The 22,500-nt window shown below is 48.3% G+C and overlaps 2 protein-coding genes across 2 annotated transcripts in view; both read right to left on the minus strand.

Annotated features, from left to right (window-relative positions):
• LOC126575177 (melatonin receptor type 1B-like) overlaps positions 1-17,017 on the minus strand; it is a 23,195-nt gene extending 6,178 nt beyond the window's left edge. The window contains exons 1-2 of the mRNA XM_050235742.1: positions 15,828-17,017; positions 1-91 (exon numbers count right to left, since the gene is read on the minus strand). The exon at positions 1-91 is cut by the window's left edge and continues 603 nt beyond it. The gene's annotated coding sequence lies outside the window, so the exon portion shown is untranslated. The remainder of the gene's footprint in view (positions 92-15,827) is intronic.
• A 2,562-nt stretch (positions 17,018-19,579) lies between these two features.
• Positions 19,580-22,500, minus strand: part of LOC126576434 (uncharacterized) — a 46,061-nt gene continuing 43,140 nt past the window's right edge. The window contains exon 9 of the mRNA XM_050237701.1: positions 19,580-22,500. This exon is cut by the window's right edge and continues 707 nt beyond it. Within this exon, the coding sequence (XP_050093658.1) occupies positions 22,062-22,500 (439 nt within the window). The 3' untranslated portion in view covers positions 19,580-22,061.

Raw genomic sequence — 22,500 nt, forward strand, 5'->3', positions numbered from 1 at the left:
GCGGTGCGACTGAAGCACAAGCGGAACCAATCGTGCGTTCGACGTCCAACGAAACCAGTTGGGGATGGACTTAATAACGTGTCCGTTTAGCCTGGAAGAGATGGGGGAAATGAAACGAGCTTAAAAATGGTGAGAAGAAGGAGCAGGAGAAGGTGATAGTTTGATTAGACCAGGCCCCGCTGAGCAGACTCTCGAAGCGATCCCCGGAAGCACTTGATGGGAAGTTAAATGCCTTCGGTTAGGGACCGATGGGGTTTCCTGGGAGTCCTGACCTCAGGCAACACAAGAAGCTGCCCTGTTGTTATGACGCACGTCGGACCGGGACGTATACATAGAGGGTGTGTGGGCTGAATGAGCTAAATTGGATTGCGTTGACGTCCAAAGGAACCGAAGGATGGTCTAAAGCACGCAGCAGATCATTTAATTGATCGCTTCAGTTCGCGATTTTGATGGTCTACGTCTGTTTCCTTCTCTTTTTACTCTCCCTTCCACAACACACTGTAAAGAAACGTCCCGTAGCAGTTCTTGATTTGATCGAGATTTGATTGAGATTTCCCTCGCCCCCCCGCAAAGACGTCCAACAATCTTCTTTTTCCTCTCTCTCCGTCTTGGCTTGTTTGTTCTGGCAATGGCAATTCCTTTGGAACAGCGCACGGTGCGCACGCTTTTAGTATTCTGCCAACGTTTGCCAAACAGCCAACCATTATTAACATTCTTTTCGACCAACGGAATGGCGGATTGGTTGGAGCGTGGAGGAAAGAACGTGATGAGCATCGCCAACTGCAGCGCTGGCAATCGTGCTGGTGCTGGTCATGTATCATTTCGCTCTCTCCGCTTATCTTATCACAAGAGTTTTACGCACGTTGGAAGGGACGCTGTGCTACGGGAACCAGACACCGAATCATACCGAATTCCGAAACGCATTTTCCTGCCGCGTGGCAAGAGGAAACCTTTGTGTACCATCACCGCATGGCAGATTTGCGCCTTGACCCCTTGCTATCTAGTAGTCCTTCCCTCTGCTGGATCGTTGAGTAAACACGCTATCCAAGGCCTGCCTCGATACTTTCGCGAAGTGAAAGACCTACTAGGACCGCCATTCAGTCAACATGTTTTTCGTTCGCCACCTCTTCTACTGGCTGTAATTATTTTCTTGTAAAAACCCACTGGTCTGACGGAGGGCGATGGCCGTTGGTTTAAAAAGAGCGCATTTAAAGGGGAAAGTTGAATGAAAAACAAATTTGCGGTTTGACGCGGGAATGTTTTCCACTGCGGTGCATCTTTGTTTTTCATTCCATTGTTCACGCGGCTACAACAGCAGAACGGCGGTGGAAAGCGCCTTGAAAAAGAAATACGCTACCAGGCGCCTCCATTCTAACGAAAGCGTGGCCGAACGTCGACAGCCGACGCATACGCACTCGAGCAGCATTCTGTTGAATGTGCTTTTATGTATTTTTCAACTATTTGCCTGCCACGGTATGTGCGCGGGCGCGAGAGAGAGACAGCGAAAGTTTTTTCATTAAATCTATCCTCTGCCCCGGTTCCAGGATGCGAGCTGCGCGTTACTTCTTCGCTTTCGTCTCCGGTATGACGATTAAAAGAGAACTGCTAATGGTGTCTGTGTTGCTGTCGAACGCCATGCCACTCCCACGATATGGCAAACAATTACCGCAGCAGAGCGTTGGCGGTCTGCTGCTTTGTCTGACACTGAAGCCCATCAACTCTATCCGGATGAACGCGGATATCCGGTCAATCTGCTGCAGCTGCTGCTGGTGGTGGTGGTGGCGACGAGGAAAATTTAATTATTTCCTCTCCCTCGGGTACAATGGGATTTTGGCACCAAAGTACCGGTGGGCCACGATGATGGGTGATCTCATTTTAGGAGCTGCGAACCAGCTACATGACGCCAGAGGGCTTTGGCTTTACTTCACAGGAAGCTTCGAGCAATTTCGCTGTTGATTTCTCTCTGGGCTGCGTTTGACAGGAGTCCATGTGTCCATCATCGCGTGTCACGATCACGATTTTATGGTTCCAACATGATCGTTTAAAAGCGTAGCACCACGCATGCCTGGTATGCCACACCTTGTAGGCCTTGTGTGTCACCTGGCACACGCATCGAGAGATAATTTATGGGAAAATATATTCATCGGCTCCACCCTAACTAACACCTTCTGACATGAAATCAACACCCCAAAAGCATAAGTTATTCATAGTGCCACGGGTGTGTGGAAGGGAGCTATTAATGGCGATGCCAGGGGCCATTGACAGGTAAAGAGGGCCGCGTGGTGGCAGCAATTATTTACGGGTTCTAGGGTTCACGCCTAGGTGTGCCACTGTGGGAGTGCCGGAATGAAAGGATGCAAAGTTTTGAGTGGCGAAAGGACCTCCCGAGCGGGTTCGAGCTGTCAAATGAGTATTCCAAGGGGACGGAATCGTTACTCAGCTTTCAGCACAAACACTCGACTTAATGAGGATAACAAAGCGGAAGCGGAAGGATATGGAGAGCAGCAGAGGCCTAGCCAGATCGCAATTCTCTTCAGTTGAAGAGGTAGAGCTTCCTATTACAAACTTGTAGAAGGACCACGGAGCTCCACATAAAAAAAAATCACTGCTCCGTCGGTCAACAAACAACATCACCTGCATTTGTAAACACCATTACGGTTTCGCCAGCCCCTTTCCCTCTTTCCTGAGCACGGTTGACAGTCCGCTTCGTTGTCGTCGTCGACGTCTGATTGACGGACAGTTACCGGAGCAGCCACTTTGAATTATTCATCGAGTTTACAAAGTAATTTTAAAGGCGTCCGTTTACCTCAATTTTCCAGCTAGTTTCCGCAAATGAGCCGGCACCGAGAAGATGGCATGCCGGAACCATTTCTGCCTCGGAACGATCCGGACAAAGTGAGTGCTTTCGAGCGTGCTTCCGTTCCGTTTGACTTTTTAATCCTTTCCCGCCGCACCCTTTCGGCGGGAGTGGGGCAAAACAAAATGACGACGCAGCGCAGTGTCGACGACATTTAAATGTCGTAATTTGAGTCCGGACACGGAACTGCCTTGCCGGGGTGAGAGAGTGCCTTAGGAGTGCCTTCCGCTACTGGCGAGCACGGCGAGTGGTGAAATGCTCCGTTGGGAATTCAAGGGCCTCGCGATACACTCTCTAATGAACAGCGGATTAGGAGAACAGAGGGGTTGGTAAAATGTTCTCGCTGCTGTTGTGCGATTAGTGCGGCCAAAAAGAATGGTTATGGTGTCGACATTTCTGTTGATTCGTTACGACACCAGCGTTGGTTGAGCGAGCAGAATCCGTCGGCCACGACACTGTTGTGGAGATGTTTCCGGAATCGCCTCCACCACTTAGCAGCTCTACGTTATGGTAATTGTTGGCTGAAGTGATCGTTATTGTAGGGAATGAAGCAGAACTCCACGCAGCGAAGCAGCAATTCTACTCAGTAAACAGCTTATCAGCAAAGTACAACCGGCTCCGTGTCCGTGTTGTGCCACGAACAATAGCAAGCCGCAATAGAAGTTAATAAAAAATGGAGGTTGAGGTTGCGACTCATTTAGTTGCTTCGTTTTTGTTGTGTTCCCGCAACAACTTGCACCCACAAAATGGCACAAACCTGGAGGGTAAAGAAACGCTTCTTTATCGCAGTCATTCTGTGTGCCGTGAGTGCTCGTGACGTGGCGCTGCCCTACAGGCTGCTGAAACCAATAAATGGCAACGCAGCCGGTCGATTGGGTGCCATGAAATTTTGTGACCTCCCCCGTCCCCTGAGGCTATCAGTGTCGGAGCGCTTGTCGGTACTGTCAGAACAATGGCCACGCCAGCGAACGAGATGAAATCCGGGCACCTTTTTGTTCCCGGTATCGCATCGAACGTCACGGTGGCCAGTAGTAGGCGGCGACGTTGCTCGAACGGGAACGGGTTGACATTTTCGTTCCCTGCGTGTTGGGTGATGGTTTGCACTTTTGCACTTCGCATATTATTCAGTCGATTGCCCGCCGGGATTGCCCCAGATTTTGATTGCACCGAGAAGCTCGATAGTTTTGTTGTCAGATTGGAGCTGCTGTCAGTGAGGATGCTTTTAAGGTCTTGATTTTCGATAAAAAAAGTGGAGAGAGCACTCTCCGTGATCAACGCGATTTTGTGAAGCATTTACCAATGGGTTAGGGGTGCTGATAATGGTATCTTTTGCTGGTAACGTCGCTCTTTGTTAATAAAGTCGTTAAAGATATTTAAAAGCATTTTATCATTTAGCCAATCATTTAGAAATATCCGAGTAAAAAATCATATGGATGGAAAACTTTGATAACAAATATTTATTTGATTAAATCAAGACAAAGACTACAGCTAGCTAGGAAGTAAAGTTATCAAACTTCAAAATATTCCTGAAGTATAAATCAATAGTACTGGTTTGAAAAATCATCAGTATAGAGTAAACTTTAGCTACTGGCACTGCTACTCTGATCATAGATTACGAGGTTCGTTACCGTAACATTTTCTCTTTAATCTACTGATCAAAGAGCTTAGACGATGGAGCTGCAGAAGAAGTGAAGAACCTAAATTGAGTGAGTATTATACTGTATACAATCCAAACTGTATGACTAATCATGCTTCAAAAGTATTTCCAAGCTTATCGCCGGCTTGGTTAGAAATGCCATGAATAAGATGCATCCGATTGCCACTCTCCACCCAAGCCCATCATGAGTTAAAACATGGGATTTATGACGACTAATCACTTGAGTGGTGAAATGAAACACCCAGGTACGAGACTCCAAATGGCATAAAATGCATCATCACCTAGCACACACCCGAGTTTATCATCGCATCACTGGCGAGCGTTCTCATAAACTCATATTAATTAAACTTCCCCCAAAAACTCCAGCACCTCCCCGGTTCATTCGGGTAACGATACAAACTGTCGGTGTGGACGTAGCCGTGAGAGCACAAAATGAAAACTACCAGAAATCATGGACGAACTGCTACTTCCGGCACACCATCCTTAGCGGGCCGTCGGGGCGGGTGGTGGTTTGTGAAACTGGCATGAAAAACGAGCTACAAATGTGTCTTTTCAACGGTTCAACGGACAACTTATGGCATCCCCAGTGTGGTTCTCGAATGGTGCGCCGGAATTCTGGAATGCCATTGCTCGGTTGGAATACCAAACGAAAGAAGGACAAGCCAGCCGGTCGGTACCAATCATAGCAGTAGCAGTAGGACGCTCGATAGCGACCGTAATAAATTTTCCCAACACATTTTCCAAACCGCCTAACCGCCAGCGTGATGGCCATAAATTTCGTGCCGATAAACCCGTTTGCCTGAGTCCATGGGAAGTAAACCAAAAACGAAGGTCTCTGGCCACTGGAGTGGAAGGAACGTCGAAAAACCTCGCCCAGCGACCAAAGTTCACGCCGGAGCGCATCCATTTCATTCGTTCGTTCGGTTTGGGGACGAACGTTTTCCGAGCCGGCAAACCTCGTCCCGAGTTCCTCTGAGACGCATCGCAGTGGAACACTGATTTTGGCCACGTGTCTGGCTGAGTGTTTCGCAACTTTTCGCCTTTTTTTTACCATCATCAGTCCGTTGATTGCGACGCTACCTGAGACACTACTGAGTGTCCAGACGGCTCGAGTCTCTAGGGGCAGCCGTATCAGTGGCCAGTGCCAGCGAAAGCGAAGTTATTCAATCTCAACTTCCCAAACAGCAGCACCAACTGCAGGCTAATTAGCAACATTCAGACAAACGATGCCAACCACAAAGCAGGCATTCACTAGCAGGCCATGAAGATGTTATTAGTCTCCAGCAAACACCCAGGGGAAAAGAAGGATTGCGATAGGAATGGAGGGAGAGAGAGAATTTCTGGGTAACTTTTCCTCCATCACACCCACAACTTGCGGGGGCTCAAAAGTGGCAAAGCCATTAATTCTTATTGTCTACTCCGACGGTGGTCAGTGGTGCCATAATTAGCCTTACTCATTGCCGCTCTATAACCGCTTCAAGTGGCTCGGTGTGGGTTTGGTGGTTTCTTAATTTGAAAATCCCACTAAAGACCACCCATCATCACAGCAGCGAGATGAAAGAATGCTCGGGAGTGTGGCCGGCCATCTTGAAGGCCAAACACGCCACTCAACCACGCGCTTATCATCCCGGACGTGGGCTGCTATTACTGGTACTGACGTTTTAGAGAGAGAGAGGAAAAAAGTAGCCCCCGTTTTCCACGCGTTTTTCATGGGTTCCCGCAATCCGGATCTAATGTCCATCCACGTGGCATCCACAAGAGAGCGAGAGATATCATCGCGGGGATTTATTGCCCTCCTCGATCTGACCGGCCATTGCAAACAGCGAATTGTAGGCGAGCATTTTAGCAACAAAACAACTTACGCCCACCTTACGATTGTGTCCGTGCGGTGTTCGCTGCAAATGGTTGTTTTTTTTTTTATTTCCTGCCACGAACGAGGGACCGTTTGTTTGTTCTGTTTCTGCTTCTGCTCTGCTCAGCTCAAGTCGGCTCACCATTAATCTGTCATTAATAATGGTTCCCCCTGGCCAGGGTTGGCCAAGGATAACGCGCAATAAGCAATAAATTTAGCATCGCCATCGCCAGTGGTTTTTTTCGGTTTCATTTTTCGCTTTTTTCGCGCCTCTTTGTTTTTTTTTGCCACGGGTGGAAAAGTGTCGATCCCTGCGATTAAAGAGATTGGTTCAAGAAAGAGCGACCGAGAATTCTGAAGAATTCTATTTTTGACGTGACTTAATCTCAAATTTGTCAATGAACACAAGGGTCCTAGCAGCACTGTCGTCCTGACAGGATACACTCGACGCAACTTCGACAAGAGGCTGCCTCGAAATCGGGTCTAGTAGGTCACGCCTGTTTCAGTTTCCGACTTTCCGATGAAATGTCCTATTCCTCCTTGAGCGCATACACAGCACGGTGGTCGGGGTACGGCACGTGACACGTGGCCCGTGATTTGCATATTTTATGCATCACTCTCCCATGTTCACTCCCGCTGGAAACACGTCGCCAGCTGGAACACACGGGCATCGACGAACGAAGCACGAAGTCGGTGCTTTGTGACAAAAATGACGAAGGCGCGGTACCGGTCTATTCCTGCCGCTAGCATCCTTTAAAGCGACAAACTGCGGGGTCGGAACGATATTACAAGTTGCTGCTGCGCACCGTGCGACCCAACGGGAGCAACGTGCGGTTCTGTGGGCGGTTCCGTGGGGGCAAATTTGTTCCAAGTCTCCGTGTTCGCCCTCGGGCAGGCGGCTCACTGCGCTCCAACGTGGCATTTGATTAACTAGCAGGCACACCAAACCATCCTGGTGCAGCAGTGAACGAGAAAGAGAGCAACACGAGACCAAGGAGCGTAAGTGCATGATGAAAATGCAAAACTCTCGGGAGGACACAGGCACCCACACTCTGCAACGTGCTAATAATTGTTAGAAAGTGTTCAAGTGCATCAGCTGAGTTGAGTCACAGGCGCTGCTGCCGTGGATGATCCCAGAATACGTGGCCGGCAGGCACGAGAAGAGATTTAAATCTTTTGCAACTCCGCTCCGCCGGTGTTTCGGCCTTCCAGCAGACGTGTCTGAGTGTCGTACGCTGGAATGGTGATTTATTTGACTAATTTCCTAATCTCCGGAGGTCGGAGTGTTGGATGAACCAATTTATTCGGGGGCGCCCCTGGCCCAAACGATAATAGGGTGGGAGGGATACTAAAATGTTGAAATTCTGACCCACGCCTGGGCAACCTACGACGCGTTGGCCGAGTGATTGATGATGGTATGTGGGGTTGAAACTGGGCCTGAGCTTTGAAAGATAATCCACAATGGATCGGTTTCCAATCAGGATCAGGCGCCCTGCGGTGCAATCTGTAGCGAGATTTTCCAATTGGATTGAGATTAACTGGAGAGGTTAGTTGGGCCTTCCGGGTGGAGTTTTTCTTTACACAACAATCAAGTCGGTTATGTTGTAGTTTGTAAAGGATAAAGATTTACTTATTTTTTTGATTGTTTTGAAGATACTTTTTGCTTCTCTCACGAAATATCCTGTAACGTGTATCAGCTAATGGGCTTTTAATACCTGAATCACGGAGACACTAAGGATTTTCCGAGAATCATCAGCTGAAGAGAATCCTCAGTGTTTCATTAATTTCATCCAACACATGCGCCTCCACATCAGGTGGGCTGTCAGTGTTTTGGAGAAAGGATTCCGCATCCGTTTTAGATTTTAAACGAAGGGGCTGCTACCATGTTCAGGGAATCATTAGCCTAGCAGCAACACCAGCAGCAGCAGACAGATTGAATTCATCGTCGTGCTACGTAATTAAATTAACCACGGTAAACTAATAATAAGATAACCATCCCGTTTTGGGTTCCACACTTCCTCGAGAAATTCCAAAAGGTTAACTGAGAGCGGCATTGGCGCAACTTAATTGGAGCCCACCGGAGAAGTTTTGTTTGCTTCTCCACATCCGGGGACACACGTGGAACGCACACGGCACAAACGGGTATGCCAATTTGATTGAATTGCGTCGTAGAATGGACGGGGGTGGAGAGCAACACCACCTTCATCAGGATCACCACCGCTGCACCTCTTTTGGGCTTCAATTCAGCGGCACTTTTGTGCGGGAATCAACGGCTGCCAAGATCCTCGCCATGGAAACGGTGACGACGGTGTCAAGAGTCGCTTGTTACCCACGTAACGATCGTCCTCTCCCTCTCTGTCTCTTTCTCTGATGGTGCGGAGAGGTCTGGTCTGCAAGGAAAGGCCCAAGTTTGGGGGGGGGGGGGTTCTTTGGGAGGCCAATAAACATTTCATCGCCATCACCATCGCCATCGTGTGCGGTGAGCTGATTTTATGACACTCACTATCGTCACTTTTACGACCAAATCGGTGGTGATGCTGGTGGTGAAGGAAGGGAAAATACGGGACACCCAGTATTTTCGTGCCCAGATCCTGGGTTCAATATTGGTTTTCCAGTAAAAACATACATTCCGAGGAGTGCGAGCGAACTGCGAGGATAGAGCCACAGCTCTCTCTCTCTCTTTCTCTGCCTCTCTCTCTCTGTCTCTCTGTCTGGCCACTCTGGGGGCCTCGAGATCGTAAAAAGCTTCAGCATCCTACGACGAAGCACGCCCGGGGGTGAAGGTTAAACGGGGACGAACCGAGGCACGAATGTTTATTTGTACCGGAGATGGAAAGTTGGAGCCGTGGGCAAACATAAAACAAGAAAATGCTCCGCAATCGCCTCGTACGTTCAAGTAGGCTGGCGGTACTGGCGGGACAGATGGATGTCTGTCGCACTGTCGCGCCACGCGTTCACTGGTGACTCACTGTGGGAGTCTGAAATAAAATAAAATTTTCCCCCTTGACCACCATCAGTAGCAGAGGGAGCAGCAGTAGTTTGTTGTGTGACACACGATTGGTGATTGAAGAAGCTTTTTCCGGTTATGAAAATGCGAAATCCAGCTGCATGTAAACTCATGTGATGTCGTCGTCGGAGAGGACAGTCTGTTTTACGATTCCTGGCGTGCCGAGGTGCGGTCGGCTGTCGGTGAAAGCGGATACCGGATCCTTACCAGCTGGCAGTGGTGGAGGAGGAGGAGGAGCGAAATCGTCTAAACGACCGAAAACCTTCCAAAAATGTTCGGTCGCTGGTAATGGTCCCATTTCCGGCGGGCACGCTCGGGTGATACCAGATACCGGATGAGCAGCATAACAGGTTTATGTTTTTGAATTTCATTCAATCATGCTTACATCATCATCATCATCATCATCATCGTCGTCATGCTCAGTCGTGACGAGTTTAGATGTGTTGTTCCGGTTCCGTCCCCCAAAACCAAAGCACATAAGCGCCAACCGAACAATACGGTAGGATCACTATGAACGGAAATTGGTTTAATAAAAAACAACAACAGATGCGCCCCGGGGGCGCGTGGATTTGAACTTTCGCTCCCCGTTTTCCACGGGAGATTCAAGCTTCAACGGATTTTCCGGGAAAATGCAGCTCGCGGATGGAATGTTTCTATCGTTTAATGCCAGCAAGGATAGCAAAACCACAGACTCGGACACAATGCGAGCATGTTGGGAATGCAGTATACAAGAGGGAGAAGTGTGCCCACGGATCATTTGCGGATCACTCTCGGAAAATCGGTACTGGTGTTTTCGATGGGAATGCTTGGTGGATGGGGCCACTATGCTGGTGTGCTGCTGTTTGGTAATCGAGATCGAGCGCCTTTGGGAGTGTCCGAGTCCGGTAGGGGAAAATGATTTTCCGATGAGCAGCAGCAGCAGCAACACCAACGGCACCAACGAGGCCTTCTGGGATGTGCAACCGCAACGACCGCCTGGCAGCACCGCCTGACAGCGATGCAATGACAGTTAGGCGCAGCAGCAGGTCACGGATACTGAGATGCAAAAGGTTATTCGTATGCTGGCATCCCGTTTCTGCAATCCCAGCAGCCCAATGACCACATCGTGCTGGCGCAGCCATTTTGGCGAACGGGTTCGAGAAATATTAACATTTTACTCGTGAAGCACACCAGGCAAGACGCACGCAATTACTTTCTGTGGCCACGGACGTGCCTGGATCATCATCGTGGAGCAAATTCCATGTTGGCCACCTTCCGCTCTCGAGATTATGGTTCACGGCTAGCACGGGTCTCTCTCTCTCTCCCGTGGTGCGTCCGATAAATCGATCGATGATGGCGGATTTGGAACGGATGCAGTGGCAACGGCGCACCAGACCAAACCGATGACATTGATAAAAGAAGCCAAGCTTAGCGCCGTACAATGGCCGCCGGTGATAGCATAAATCCCGTGTGATAAATCATTCGTTCGCCCGTGATGCTCGGTGCGGACTTTATGCTTCTGCTGTGTGCGTTCACATTCACGCGATTGTCCGCTTTTAGCTTTGTGCTCCAGTCAACAGCGCAGTCCAGCGCAGTTAACGATGGCTTTAGGATCCGCGCTCCTAGCATTTTGCGCCGGCAACAATGCTGCCTTGTGGAATGGATTCGATGCGCGCGATAAACAAAGATCACCACCGGTAGAGAAAAAATCTCCAATGGAAGAAAAATGGCAGGGGAAGGACGTACAAAAAAGAAAAAGCTAGCGAGCGATGCTATTGTGTGGACCGCATTCTGGAACGCATTCCACCATTCCAGAAAGGGACCATTCCTGGCCGGATCCGTGCCACAACGGAAGGAAGGTACGGTCAAGGTGCGATGGCAACGAAACATTGTCCGAATTGTGGAGCGCAAGTTGTCGCTTGTAAGCTCGTGGCCAGAGGAATGGCCGCTGAACAATAGCTTTCTCGTTTTTCGTTTCGTTTTCGTGAGTACTGCGAGGACGAATCCGTGAAATGTATCCGTTTGCCAAAGTTTACACGATGTGCTCGATGATAATACCGACGATGTACCGTTGTTCAATGGCGGTTGAGAGGCGGATCCATCCGGTGGAAACAGTCACAAGCAAACCGAGGATGTTCTTACAAATTGGTCCTCTCCTGGCCGATTGATTGAGTCATGAATTTACTAGTCGCTGCTCTGCAGGACATCACATGGTAATGAAGTCAACTGTTACATTTATGTCTTATTTTTCATTACCTGTAATATTCCTTTGGTCTAGGAATCAATTACAACAAGGATTGACAAAGGTGATTCCATGCAATCCTCATGAGATAATTCCTTGAGCAAATTAATCATGCCACTCCAAGGGATGCGGTTTAAAACTCAATTTTTCGCTTCAGATATGATTACGTTTGGTTCTTTCGCTCCCTCATCGATGTCCTGTTCAACGGAATCGTCATAAAAAACGATTGATGAATGAAATCCATTTCTACCGCGGATAATTACCATTTCACAGGAACTCGCTTAACCAGAAATTGTAAATAAGCTCTCCATATAAGCGCTTCATTTCACGTGAAAAGCTTCAACAATGCGTTAATGGCATATGGCGGTAAATTGAGTCTTCGCAATTATGGGACGCAATTGCCTGTTTATCGCCCGGAAACCGTTTGAAATGTAAAACATCAGTTTCGTTCGCTTTTTCGATTTTCATTTACTTCTGCCATCGGCTATGGGTTGAATTGGATTTCTCTGAAAGTGTTTGGTGATGTTTTACGCCACTTTTGTAATCTATATGGCATAAGAGATATATTAGTGTGATTTCCAGAAATACTTAGACAAATATGTTTTACATAATGTTGCATTATTACCATTAACTACGGTGGAGTAAACTGCAGCATTGTTTAGTGAAGCAATTTTGATTAAAATATCTTGAACCTCTACAAAACCAGAATAAAAGGGGTTTCGTTGTGCTTTAACGGATTGCACTACCACCACTGCTGCATTCCAAGCGCGCAACTCGCTGCCTACAAAACGACCCACGTATTGGATCGTTTCCGGGAATGTAATATCTAGCGGATTGGCCATTATAACTCACACTCAACATCCAGAAGCAAGCACGCACACAATAGGGCACCCTAGCAGATCTCGTTGCGAAAGAAGATGGCAAAGATCAAACAAGACAATTCCCTGCCATGCTCGATGCCACACAACTGTTGCGCACATCAACATTAATTTCCTTTAGCACTTCCCCTCGCGCCTCTCACTGGGGCCATCTTCGGGCTGTCTCGGGCGCCCCAGGGATAATAATGGTAAAATATGGACCTCCCGTGGTTCACACTCATACGCGCGCACAGAAGGAAAGGAGAATTCCAAAACCGGGCCGAATTGTGCCGGCATCGCACACAATGGCTTTGTGCTTTTACCGCGAACATGGAACCCCTACCGGGAGCACCACGCCTGTGCGGTGCGGCGTAGTTGGCGTTTCTCCTTCCGGCTTGTTCCGGCTGTACCTCCAGCTGTGTTGGTGCTGGATGGCGCAGCAGGAGCAGTCACTCAACTGTGGCGACGGCGAGACAATAATTTATGCGCCCACGTCCGCCACACGGCACATTCATACGGTTGCCGCGGCCGGTGACATGCTTAAGGAGACAAATTTTCTCACATCTCACCATCATACCACCATCATCATCGTCATCATCATCGCCATATGAACTGCGTCTGCTGCGTCACGTGGCAAGTGACGATTCGCGATTGCAAAACGAAGGGGTTTTTTTTAATTTTATCGTACAAAGACGACATCCTTTTGTTCGGGATGAAGAAAGGTTAAGTTAAAAATAAGAATTTGATAAGGTGGTAAGTTCATTCTGACAGAATCTACGCGAGAGTTTTAAAACGTATGCTCCCTCTTTGAACATCGTGATGCCTACTTTGATGACAAATAATTCAAAAACAGTTACAACAACAGTTTAAAAACAATAACCTCCATTTTATTCATTCGCCGTGGTGTATGCATTACTTTTTTAAAAAGCTTATCACTTCCGCGCCACTTTGCTATCAAACAATTACATGGAAAAAAATCTTTAATACTCAAGTTTGAGAATATAAGGGTCTTATTCATGCTCTCACTTAGGCACTTCTTGGCACTTAGGCACTTCGGACTCGTGTACCGCACCTTGAAACCACTTGAAGACTATTGTTTATATTTTTATTGAAGGCCTTTAGAGCAAATTGACTTTATGAATCGATGACTTTTCAGAGTATTCTACATACCGTCCACTGGATCCGGATGGAAATGCATTCCTTTCCGCAAGCACTTGACTGTTCGTAGCAAGAGCTATGCATTTTACAGTTTCACTTCTCCATATGCAAACCTTGCTTCCTTTTACCACTCCCGCCTCAGCAGTCGTCAGCTGCAAAAACAACGTTCAAACGGTCTTATGGATAGCACCTGCCAACATTTGCATTTTCCTGAACCGCTTCAAGAGAAGAAAGTCAATTGCGCACTCCATACCGAACCGGCATTTGTTCGATTTCCCGAGGTCGATTGAAAATTCATATCCCCATAAATTAATAGGTGGGCGTGTTCAGAGTAGTGCACCACCTCCGGGTGTTCGAGGGTGCAAGACGCGAGACGCAACTTCGATTAGAATCGTGGTACAGAGAGCACAAGGTTATCGTACCATTTCCCTGGCGTCGAAAGCCCCGGGTCTTGAACGCTAATATATTCCACCTACTACTAGCTCCCACTACGAGTGCGATACCGATCGCCAAGATGAGCATGTGTTTAAGTTCACGTAATTTGCCAACCACGACAGAGAGAGAGAGAGAGAGAGAGGGAGAGAACGAGGCGAGTGAGGTAAAAGGGCGTTCCAGGGCAGGGTATCTATTTTTAAACCCTTACCCACCCACGGTAAAGGGCGAAAACCCCTTTTTTGCAGACACTTTTCTCAGGAAAAAAGGTAGAAAACACGGGGCGAAAGTTGCGGAAAGGCAACCTCTTATGTGGTGCTGTAATTTACTCTCGCCCCCAAACGACCGTCTTCACCGTTGAGTACCTTCGATGGCCTTCTGTCGATGGAAAATCGATGGAAAATTTCCACTCGTCCACTCGGGGGGTGGGGACGAGAAGCAATCGAATCCATTCCAACCGTCCGTCCGTTCGCGAAGGAGTTGATTTTGCGTGCGACCAAGAAATTAATACTCCAGCAACATGATACGGTTCTCTCTTGACTGCTTCGGAGCCCACCATCACCCGCCTGGAGAGTGGTTATGGCGTGAGCCGTTCACATCCGTTCCGTGACCTGTTCCGTTCTCGAGCAACAAACAGCTACCAGTCGTTGCGAGCAGCCGTTATTTAATCGCAAAACGGCTTCCATCAACAGTATCGGTGGCCACGCAGGCCGTGTTTCCGTTTTGTTTCTTTTTTTTCCATCACCATCAAAGCAACGCACCCACGAAGCACCGCAAATAGCGAGGTAGCGGAACGATTTCTCCTTTTTTGCTGTACTCACTGATGATCGGTGAAAGCTCAATTTACCATCCGAGTAAGCACTGGCGGTGGCGGCGGCGGCGGCGCCAGCAACGCATCGATCGATGCCGTGCCATATTTGCTGTGCCGGAATTGGAATGGTTTCGTTGTGCAAATATGCGCTCCGATCGTAATTAGGCGGCCATCAATTATCGAGTCACGAGTTGGTGGTCTAGAGCTACTTGGAGAGTGCGGTTGGAAATCCTCTCCAAAGTCCATTCAAAAGTGTGGCCATCACTTTAAGTGATTTTGAGTTGAGTTGCGTTCAAGTTGACTTCAACATCGGGTTTCGCTTTTCGACAAGCCTTCAAAAAGGGAACGACGATGGCAACAGATCAGATCGATTACCTGCTTCCCTTCCTAGGCCGTTAAACGATGATAAACACAACGAAAGGTCCAGCCTGTGACAGGCCGGTGGGCAATCAATTTAAAATGGATGAAACTGTGTGTCCACCCCTCCTGTGGTGGTGCTCGTGTCGTGGTTATGGTGAGGAAAACAACAAAAAAAAAGGCACGGGAACCATTAGGGGACCCGCGCGTGTCCTCGATCGTTTTCCATATTTGATATCCGCTCACTGTATTGATTACCCCGCTCTGGCGTGGCTTTTCGGCACGAACTCCAGCAGCAGCACGAGCAGTAATTGCAGTGCAAACGGAACCAACAAGCCCGAAGAGCCCGCCGACTGGCGTCCGTGGGCGCGTATTGTTTGGTAATGCAGAAATGGAAATGGACCACAAGGGAAAATGCGTCGCTGAAAATAGAACGAACCCAAACCACGACCAAACGGCCACCGGTGGCGGAAACGCATCCTTGCGGCTTGAATGATGATGAACTACCAGGAATCATGGATCAGTTCCCTTTCACTGTTTTCCAATTTAAATCGATTGTCGATTCGATTATTGCTATCCCCCCGCAGCACCTCTCTGCTACCCAAGTGAATTACTCACCTTCCGGAGGATTCCCGTTTGCTGATGCGTGTACTGAATGCGTTTGCGTGTTTGTCCGTGGCTGTATGTGTGCATCAGTGGAAGGAAGGAAGAAGAACAGTCAAGAAATGGCTAAGCCGTGGATCGGTGCAAGGACTTCATTCGAGTCCCGATGTCCCTCGACGGCATCACCTCGAATCCACTCACACAACAGCGTGACGCTCAGTCAGCAATGGCCTAGACTGCTGCTCCTGCTGCTGCTGCTGCTACTAGTGAAAGCAGTGCCGTGATAGACGGTCGTGGCTTATCACGTTCAGGGCAGGAAGGACATTCGGTGGTGATGGCGAAGGGGCAGCGAACACGCACACCACCTCCCGACTCGCTGGCAGTGGTGTACGGTGAGGTGGAAGATTATCCTTTTCTTGGCGTGCCTTTTTCCTTTCTTTTCCCTCTGCCTATGGCTGTTCCAGGCTCATCGCGCCAATCACACGCCTGCGGCGAATGATCCTTGACTCATTTCTTCCAGGGCCCACTTGGATGGTGTGTGCTGTTGACAGCTTTGCTTTTTCTTTCAAACGATCTCTCTCTCTCTCTCTCGCGCTCTCTCTCCTTCTCTTACTTACTGCTTATGGAGTGTTTTTATTTTTCACATCGCATCGCGTAATTGAATTCGCTCGAGAGATCGATCAGCAAAGCACTTGTTAACATGCTGGCGCCACCCGTCATCGCAAGGATCTGCGTCGTCTTAGTAACTCACACACATACGGGCACACACGAGTGCACTACACCTACATTCACATACACTAATCGGTGGACACTAGATCACACTGCACTTGTTGTCATGCCTGCAACGCGATAGCGACCACGATGGTTTTCGTTGCTAACACTCTTTTCAAAGTTGATGCCGCTGCTCCTTCGAAGAGCGTCACCCCACAATCGATGGTGCTGTGTGCGTGCAATGTGCACTCATCAGAAGGACGACGAAGGTGGAAGGATTACACCGTGACCGTCCGCGATGGTCACCGTCCACGATGTTTCAAAGCACAATGACCCTTTGGGTCCTTCGTGCGTGCGTTCGACAGAGGGTGGCCTGCGTTTGCAAGGTATGCAAACGAACAGACACCAGACGATAAAGACCGGTGGTTGCCTTCGGCTGTTCGTTGAAAGCGACCTGGTATGCGTGAGCTAGCCTGTCCTCTCTTTCTCTTTGTCTGTCTCTCTCTCTCTCTCTCTCTCTCTCTCTGTCACTCTGCACTCGTTTGCTGATTGATAACAAAGAGGGGGGGGGGGGGGGGGGGGGGGGAGTTACACCGCAACACTGATTCACCAACAACCGCTAGCCAGAGAGCGGAAACGGAAATGGTTCGCGAGAGGTTCGTGCGTTTCGATGAAGGGATTTGCGGTTAGTGTGGTTGCTAGGGGTCGCTGATCCGTCAATCACCAATATCCTAGCGAGCTGCGGGCACTTTGTCCATTAATTTTCCATGCTAGTTCGAATAAAAACTGAACGGTAAGCATTGAACAGACACGCGCACGCACAACTGTTGCATCGCTATCGAGCTTTTCTACTGTCCAGACGGCCATCCGAACAGCATTAAAATCCACATCACGAACAGTAGTAGCACCACTACATGTGCATGTAGTGTTTCCGCACGAATTACTGACACCAACACGACCGCATCGCCAGACAGCTGGTGAGTGCTTACAAGCTGTTGGGGCGAAGCGCAAGTCACGAAAACGGAATCCAACCGGTGGCCGGCGCCTACCAGCGGAAACCACCGCCACACCGAGGACGGCTACTCGCTAATTAAGCAACAAAACGACTCAGCTGTTTCTGGGGTGGGACCGTGAACGCAAAACGCGTCCAGTCCGGTTGATCGCAAGCTAAGGACTAACGGCGATGATGACGATGACAACGCGACGACTGGAACTTTCGGTATCGGTTCGCGTCCACTGGGCACTCAATTTCCCCTTTCGAGTTCTGGTGACTAAATCCATTTATTCGTGTGCCGTTCGTGAATTTATATACTCCCTTTACTTCAAGTGCAGCAATTGAAGGACTTTTTTTATGGATATTGTGGATTAGAGAAGCAATTAATAGCCATGATCTTTAACTTTATCCAGAAGGAACGACCATGATGCTGCTCTTCTTCTGTTAACTGGTGTCCGAAGCCAGTCCGAAGTGCGAATTCTCTTCGGGAAAACTCGGCTAGTGGTCGAAAAATGTTCAACTTTTACTTGCATGAAACATTGGGAACTTGTTGAACAACACTATTCAGCAGCAACAGTAGCTCGCCAGCTTTTCCGGTGCGAAATGTTATGCGCCACTGGATAAGCTTTTGCGGTACGGGAACAAAAGGAGCTTAAAGGAAATGTCCTCGTTAAGCTTTTCGATTAGTTGGCTTTTCTGGCGTGACCCATATTCACACAAGTACGCTCATCTCCTCGAGTTGTTCTTTGAATGCCACAGCAACACGTTGAATAATTTAATTTTGCTCTTCATCTTCTTTCATTCATGAAAGAGATCCCTACCGAATGTTCAATGGTCAGATATATTCAAATGGAAAATTTCTTGAAGCAGAGGTATGCCTCTCGATTTTCGTTTCCACGAACGAGTACGATACAGCTGAGCATCAAACAGGGCCCCACCAAGGACAAAGTGGAAATTAATTTCACGATTGAAAACGAAAACTCATCCCACCATTCCACGGGCGCTCTCGCTTACTGGACGGGGACTCATTGGTCGAGATGCGAAAGAGCTTCTCCGCTTTGGCTCTTTGGCTTCCCCCTGATTTCCGATCCGCAAGAAGTGCATTATTTCCCCCACAGCGTCCACAGTGGGTGAGCTGTGAAGCAAACCTGGAATTCAATTGAAAATCCTGGGGTTTGGGGTGTTCCTAGAAGAACGGATGGTGGAAGAGCATAACATATATTCCCCGTTCGTTTGACGCCCTTTCCGGCAGTCGATCAATACTCTTCAAATACCACTTAATCCTTACCGGAGCGCCTCGAAAGACCGAAGACCATTCCATGCGGACTGGTTGAGACTGCATTTACGGTGGAGCGAAGACCATTCCCGAGTACAATGTGAGGCGTGTGAAAAATGGTGTTATGATTGTGTTATGCTGTTCAATTGATGACATGGCCCGACGACCAACCGATGCCAAAGGGTCCATTGTTATGATCGCTGAGTGCTTTTCTTTAATTTATAAAACAACCCATTGTTCCGTGTGGCGAAAGGCTTTTGTCTGTGCTCAGCTACTGTGTAGGGGCAGCTGTGCCGGGATAATTGTGTTTCCAAGATCTAGTATGAAGTAGTTTGGATGGATTTCCGAGAGAAAAAGAACAATATTTTCAATCCAATTAATATTTTATGGGCATTCGTAAGTGCTTTAGTGGCTATTGTTGTTGCCATGACAACGTATATTTCAGTGCAATATTTTTAAGAACACTAGATTGAGTGATTCTGTCAAGCTGTCGAAAGAATGAACGCGAAAGCGAGATTATGAACAAGCCCCGGGCTGGCAGAGAGCCATTTTCTATCTTTTATCTTGCAGATAATCATCTAAAAACGCATTATACTCACCTGGTCCACCTCACCCGGAAAACAGTCATAGAATGTCATCACGAAAACGGTGAACAGCAGAAAAAAAACGAACGCAAATAAAACAACATCGAAAGCAACCTTTTTACACCGACCTTCAAATATGAATAGCATGTGCGTGCGCCAGGCGCACTCGCTTTATTCGCTTCTCAGCCGTGCTGAGCCGTGAAACTTGCGGGGCAATAAGGTTTAGTGCACTAGTTGGTTGATTGATTGCAAAAATACAGCCCAGCTCAGCCGGAAGATCGCACGGAAGGAGGGGGAGGAGATTGCGCGTTTTATTTTTACAAGTTTTATAAGCGCAATCAGCAGCCCCTTCTGCCCTGCCAACACTACAGCGGCACGCGCTCGCTGTGAAACCATCGATAGGAAAACGGGAGGGCGTTTAGTGAAGAAACTTTCTTTCATATTTACAGCGCTCGCAACATGTTGCCTGTCCTGCCTGTCCTGCCTGCGAGATTGACTGTTTTAAGTTGATTGTTGATTGGGTTGATAGTAGACATGGCCGGTCACCGTTACCGGCGGCTTCGCTCATGGAGTTATGTTGCCCAATGCTTTTGGGTGCTCTGGATGCTGCTTATCATTTCTATAAATACGTGGATTTTGTGTGAGTTTAGACGGAACATTTCACCGCCACTTTCGTGTGACAAGGACTATCGTCACAGTCCAGCACGGCGGCAAAGTGACGTTCCGACGATACTTCTTAATTCTACGGTAACACTTCCACTTCCACCTTCAATCCCTAACCCGTGCTTGCTTGCTTAGCACCAATTGTCTGCTCCTGCTCCTTACGACTCCGATCACTTAACGACTAAAAGGGGCGAGTTGGGTTTGGTTTTCAACCATTTTGCTTTTGCTTTTGCGCGTTGCTTACGAGTTGATTGTTGCCGGGGTTCCGAGTTTCCGGTGCTCACAATGGAGTCAGCAGGGCACCTTTTTCGTGCGGGGGGTAGGAGGAAGAGGGTCCCTGCTGACTGAATGCTGGCTTATGCTTCCGGTTTGTGTCTCGTTGCCCGTCAAGCTTTGTTGTACTGATACAGTGCTTCTTTGGTTCCCAGCTAGCCAGTTTCACTGTCTGTGGAGAAAACGCTTCATCCCGTGATCATAGTTTGTTTGGTTTCAAATTGTTTTTTTTCTTGTGTATGTGTGTGCGTATGTATGTATGTTTGTGTGATGAAAGTGTAGTTGTTCGTCTTTATTCATTCCACTTCTACCACCGCTTCTTTTTCCGCTCCTGGCTTCCACAGGAAGCTGCTTCTTCTTCGAAACCGATAAATTCGTGACCGTGACCAAAAAACCGTCGCCATTCGGCACCACCGGAAAAAATGGGAAGAGGCGTACGGGGCACGTGGCCCCTTGCTTTTTTGTTTTTACTTTAGGTGAATGGGTGGCGGTTTTGAAGGCATGAGCGGTGATAACATGGTTTTGGGGCTTGATGGAATATGATTACAAAGGGTGTCCCAAGCCGTTTGCAATGACGCACCACAACCACGAGGTGAGCGCGTGCGCTCCTGCACATTTACAGCATTTCTCTGCTTTCACTTTCATCGCGAAAATCACACAAAAAAATGGGAATAATTTCGTTGTTGTGAATCACGTAGAAAGTCCTAGACCCGGGGGGAACAAGACGTACGTAAGCCGTTTTGAAGGTTTTTGTGTTTATATGATTTTTTTCTGTATTAAATGAGTGACCAGAAATTGGTGTTTGTTGCTTCCTATGCTCTTAAAACATAATCAGCTTCTAAAGCTTTCTATATTTTTCCTTTCCGTTGTGCTTCTGCATTTACTCAAGTCGTTTGGTTGGCTTGCTTTCTTGTAAAAACTAAACGTGGAACGATTGTCGGCAAATGATTGGCTGTTGCTGTTACTAGACGGTACTTGCAAGAGAAACACCTTCGCTTCCTAAGCTCAGTAAGTTGGGCTTGGTCCTATATAAGAGAACGAATACTTTAAACACCGATTAGTATACACAGTTGCAAAAGTGAAATCCTTATAAGTATTTATGCCGAGATCGAACCAAATACGAATAGCTTCTATCTTACTGGTATCATCCCACTGGTCCTGGTTCGTCGTCATTGAATTGAACTTCAACATCTTCATCATCTGTCTCTGCGACAGACTCTTAAAATTAGCGTAAGGCAAACGTCATGCACACGTGGTTAGAGAGAAGATTGTTTTTTTTTTGTTTTAAATACTTGGGGATTAGTATACCGATAACACCGAGGCCATGGTAAAAGAACTCGCACCCATTAGGAGGGAGATCGAGAGACGTTTGCGCACGAAAAGAACTGCAGCAGCACAACAGCAATAACAACAACGACGACGACGACGACAATGATGATGATGATGACGATATACACATGAACTGCAGGGAATGAAATGGATTGGTTTACCTGTTCAAATACCCTTATCTGACTACAAATTTGATGTCGACCAGGACTTTGAAAGGGTAGCACGTGTGTGTTTTGGCTTTTACATTCCAACGCCGACCACGGCCACCACGGACAATGAAAAGCCAACCAATTGACCACAGCCAGCCGGTGAAAGCCTGATGAGCTGGTTGTTTCGTTTTTGCAAGACAACCGATAATGGAGGCGCCTGGTAGGCGAACCGAACCGAAGGCGAATTTTTGGCAGATTCGGCGGACTGGGCTACTGGCTCACGGGCCAGCAAAACGGTCCGTCCGGTTCGGTAAACAGCAGAACGTACGGAGCATCGCTTTGTCCCTCTGTTCCAAAGATGGACGCCGAAGTGTCGATGAGCGTCGATGGAGGCGCCAGGTGCTCCACCGTTTCGCCGTCCGCCAGGATGGTAAAATCGATGTCTGGCTGTTGCCCGACGGTCTCTTCTTCCTCCAGACCGCCTATTAGCTCGAGCAGCAGCTCGTCCTTCGATCGATCTTCACGCGTTGCGTCTGTTCCGGATAGTGTCATCTCGGTGGTGGGGATGCATCCGATCCTCATTATCGATGGCCACTGGTGGACAGCTTGCTTCGATCGACGTTGTCCTCTTCCACGGCGTGCTCGTCTCTTGCCAAGGGGACGCCTAGCGGTCAGTGCCGTCGCTGCTGGCGGTCGCTGGGACCTTCTC

Source organism: Anopheles aquasalis, chromosome 3 (assembly GCF_943734665.1).
Source record: "Anopheles aquasalis chromosome 3, idAnoAquaMG_Q_19, whole genome shotgun sequence".
NCBI lineage: Eukaryota > Metazoa > Arthropoda > Insecta > Diptera > Culicidae > Anopheles > Anopheles aquasalis.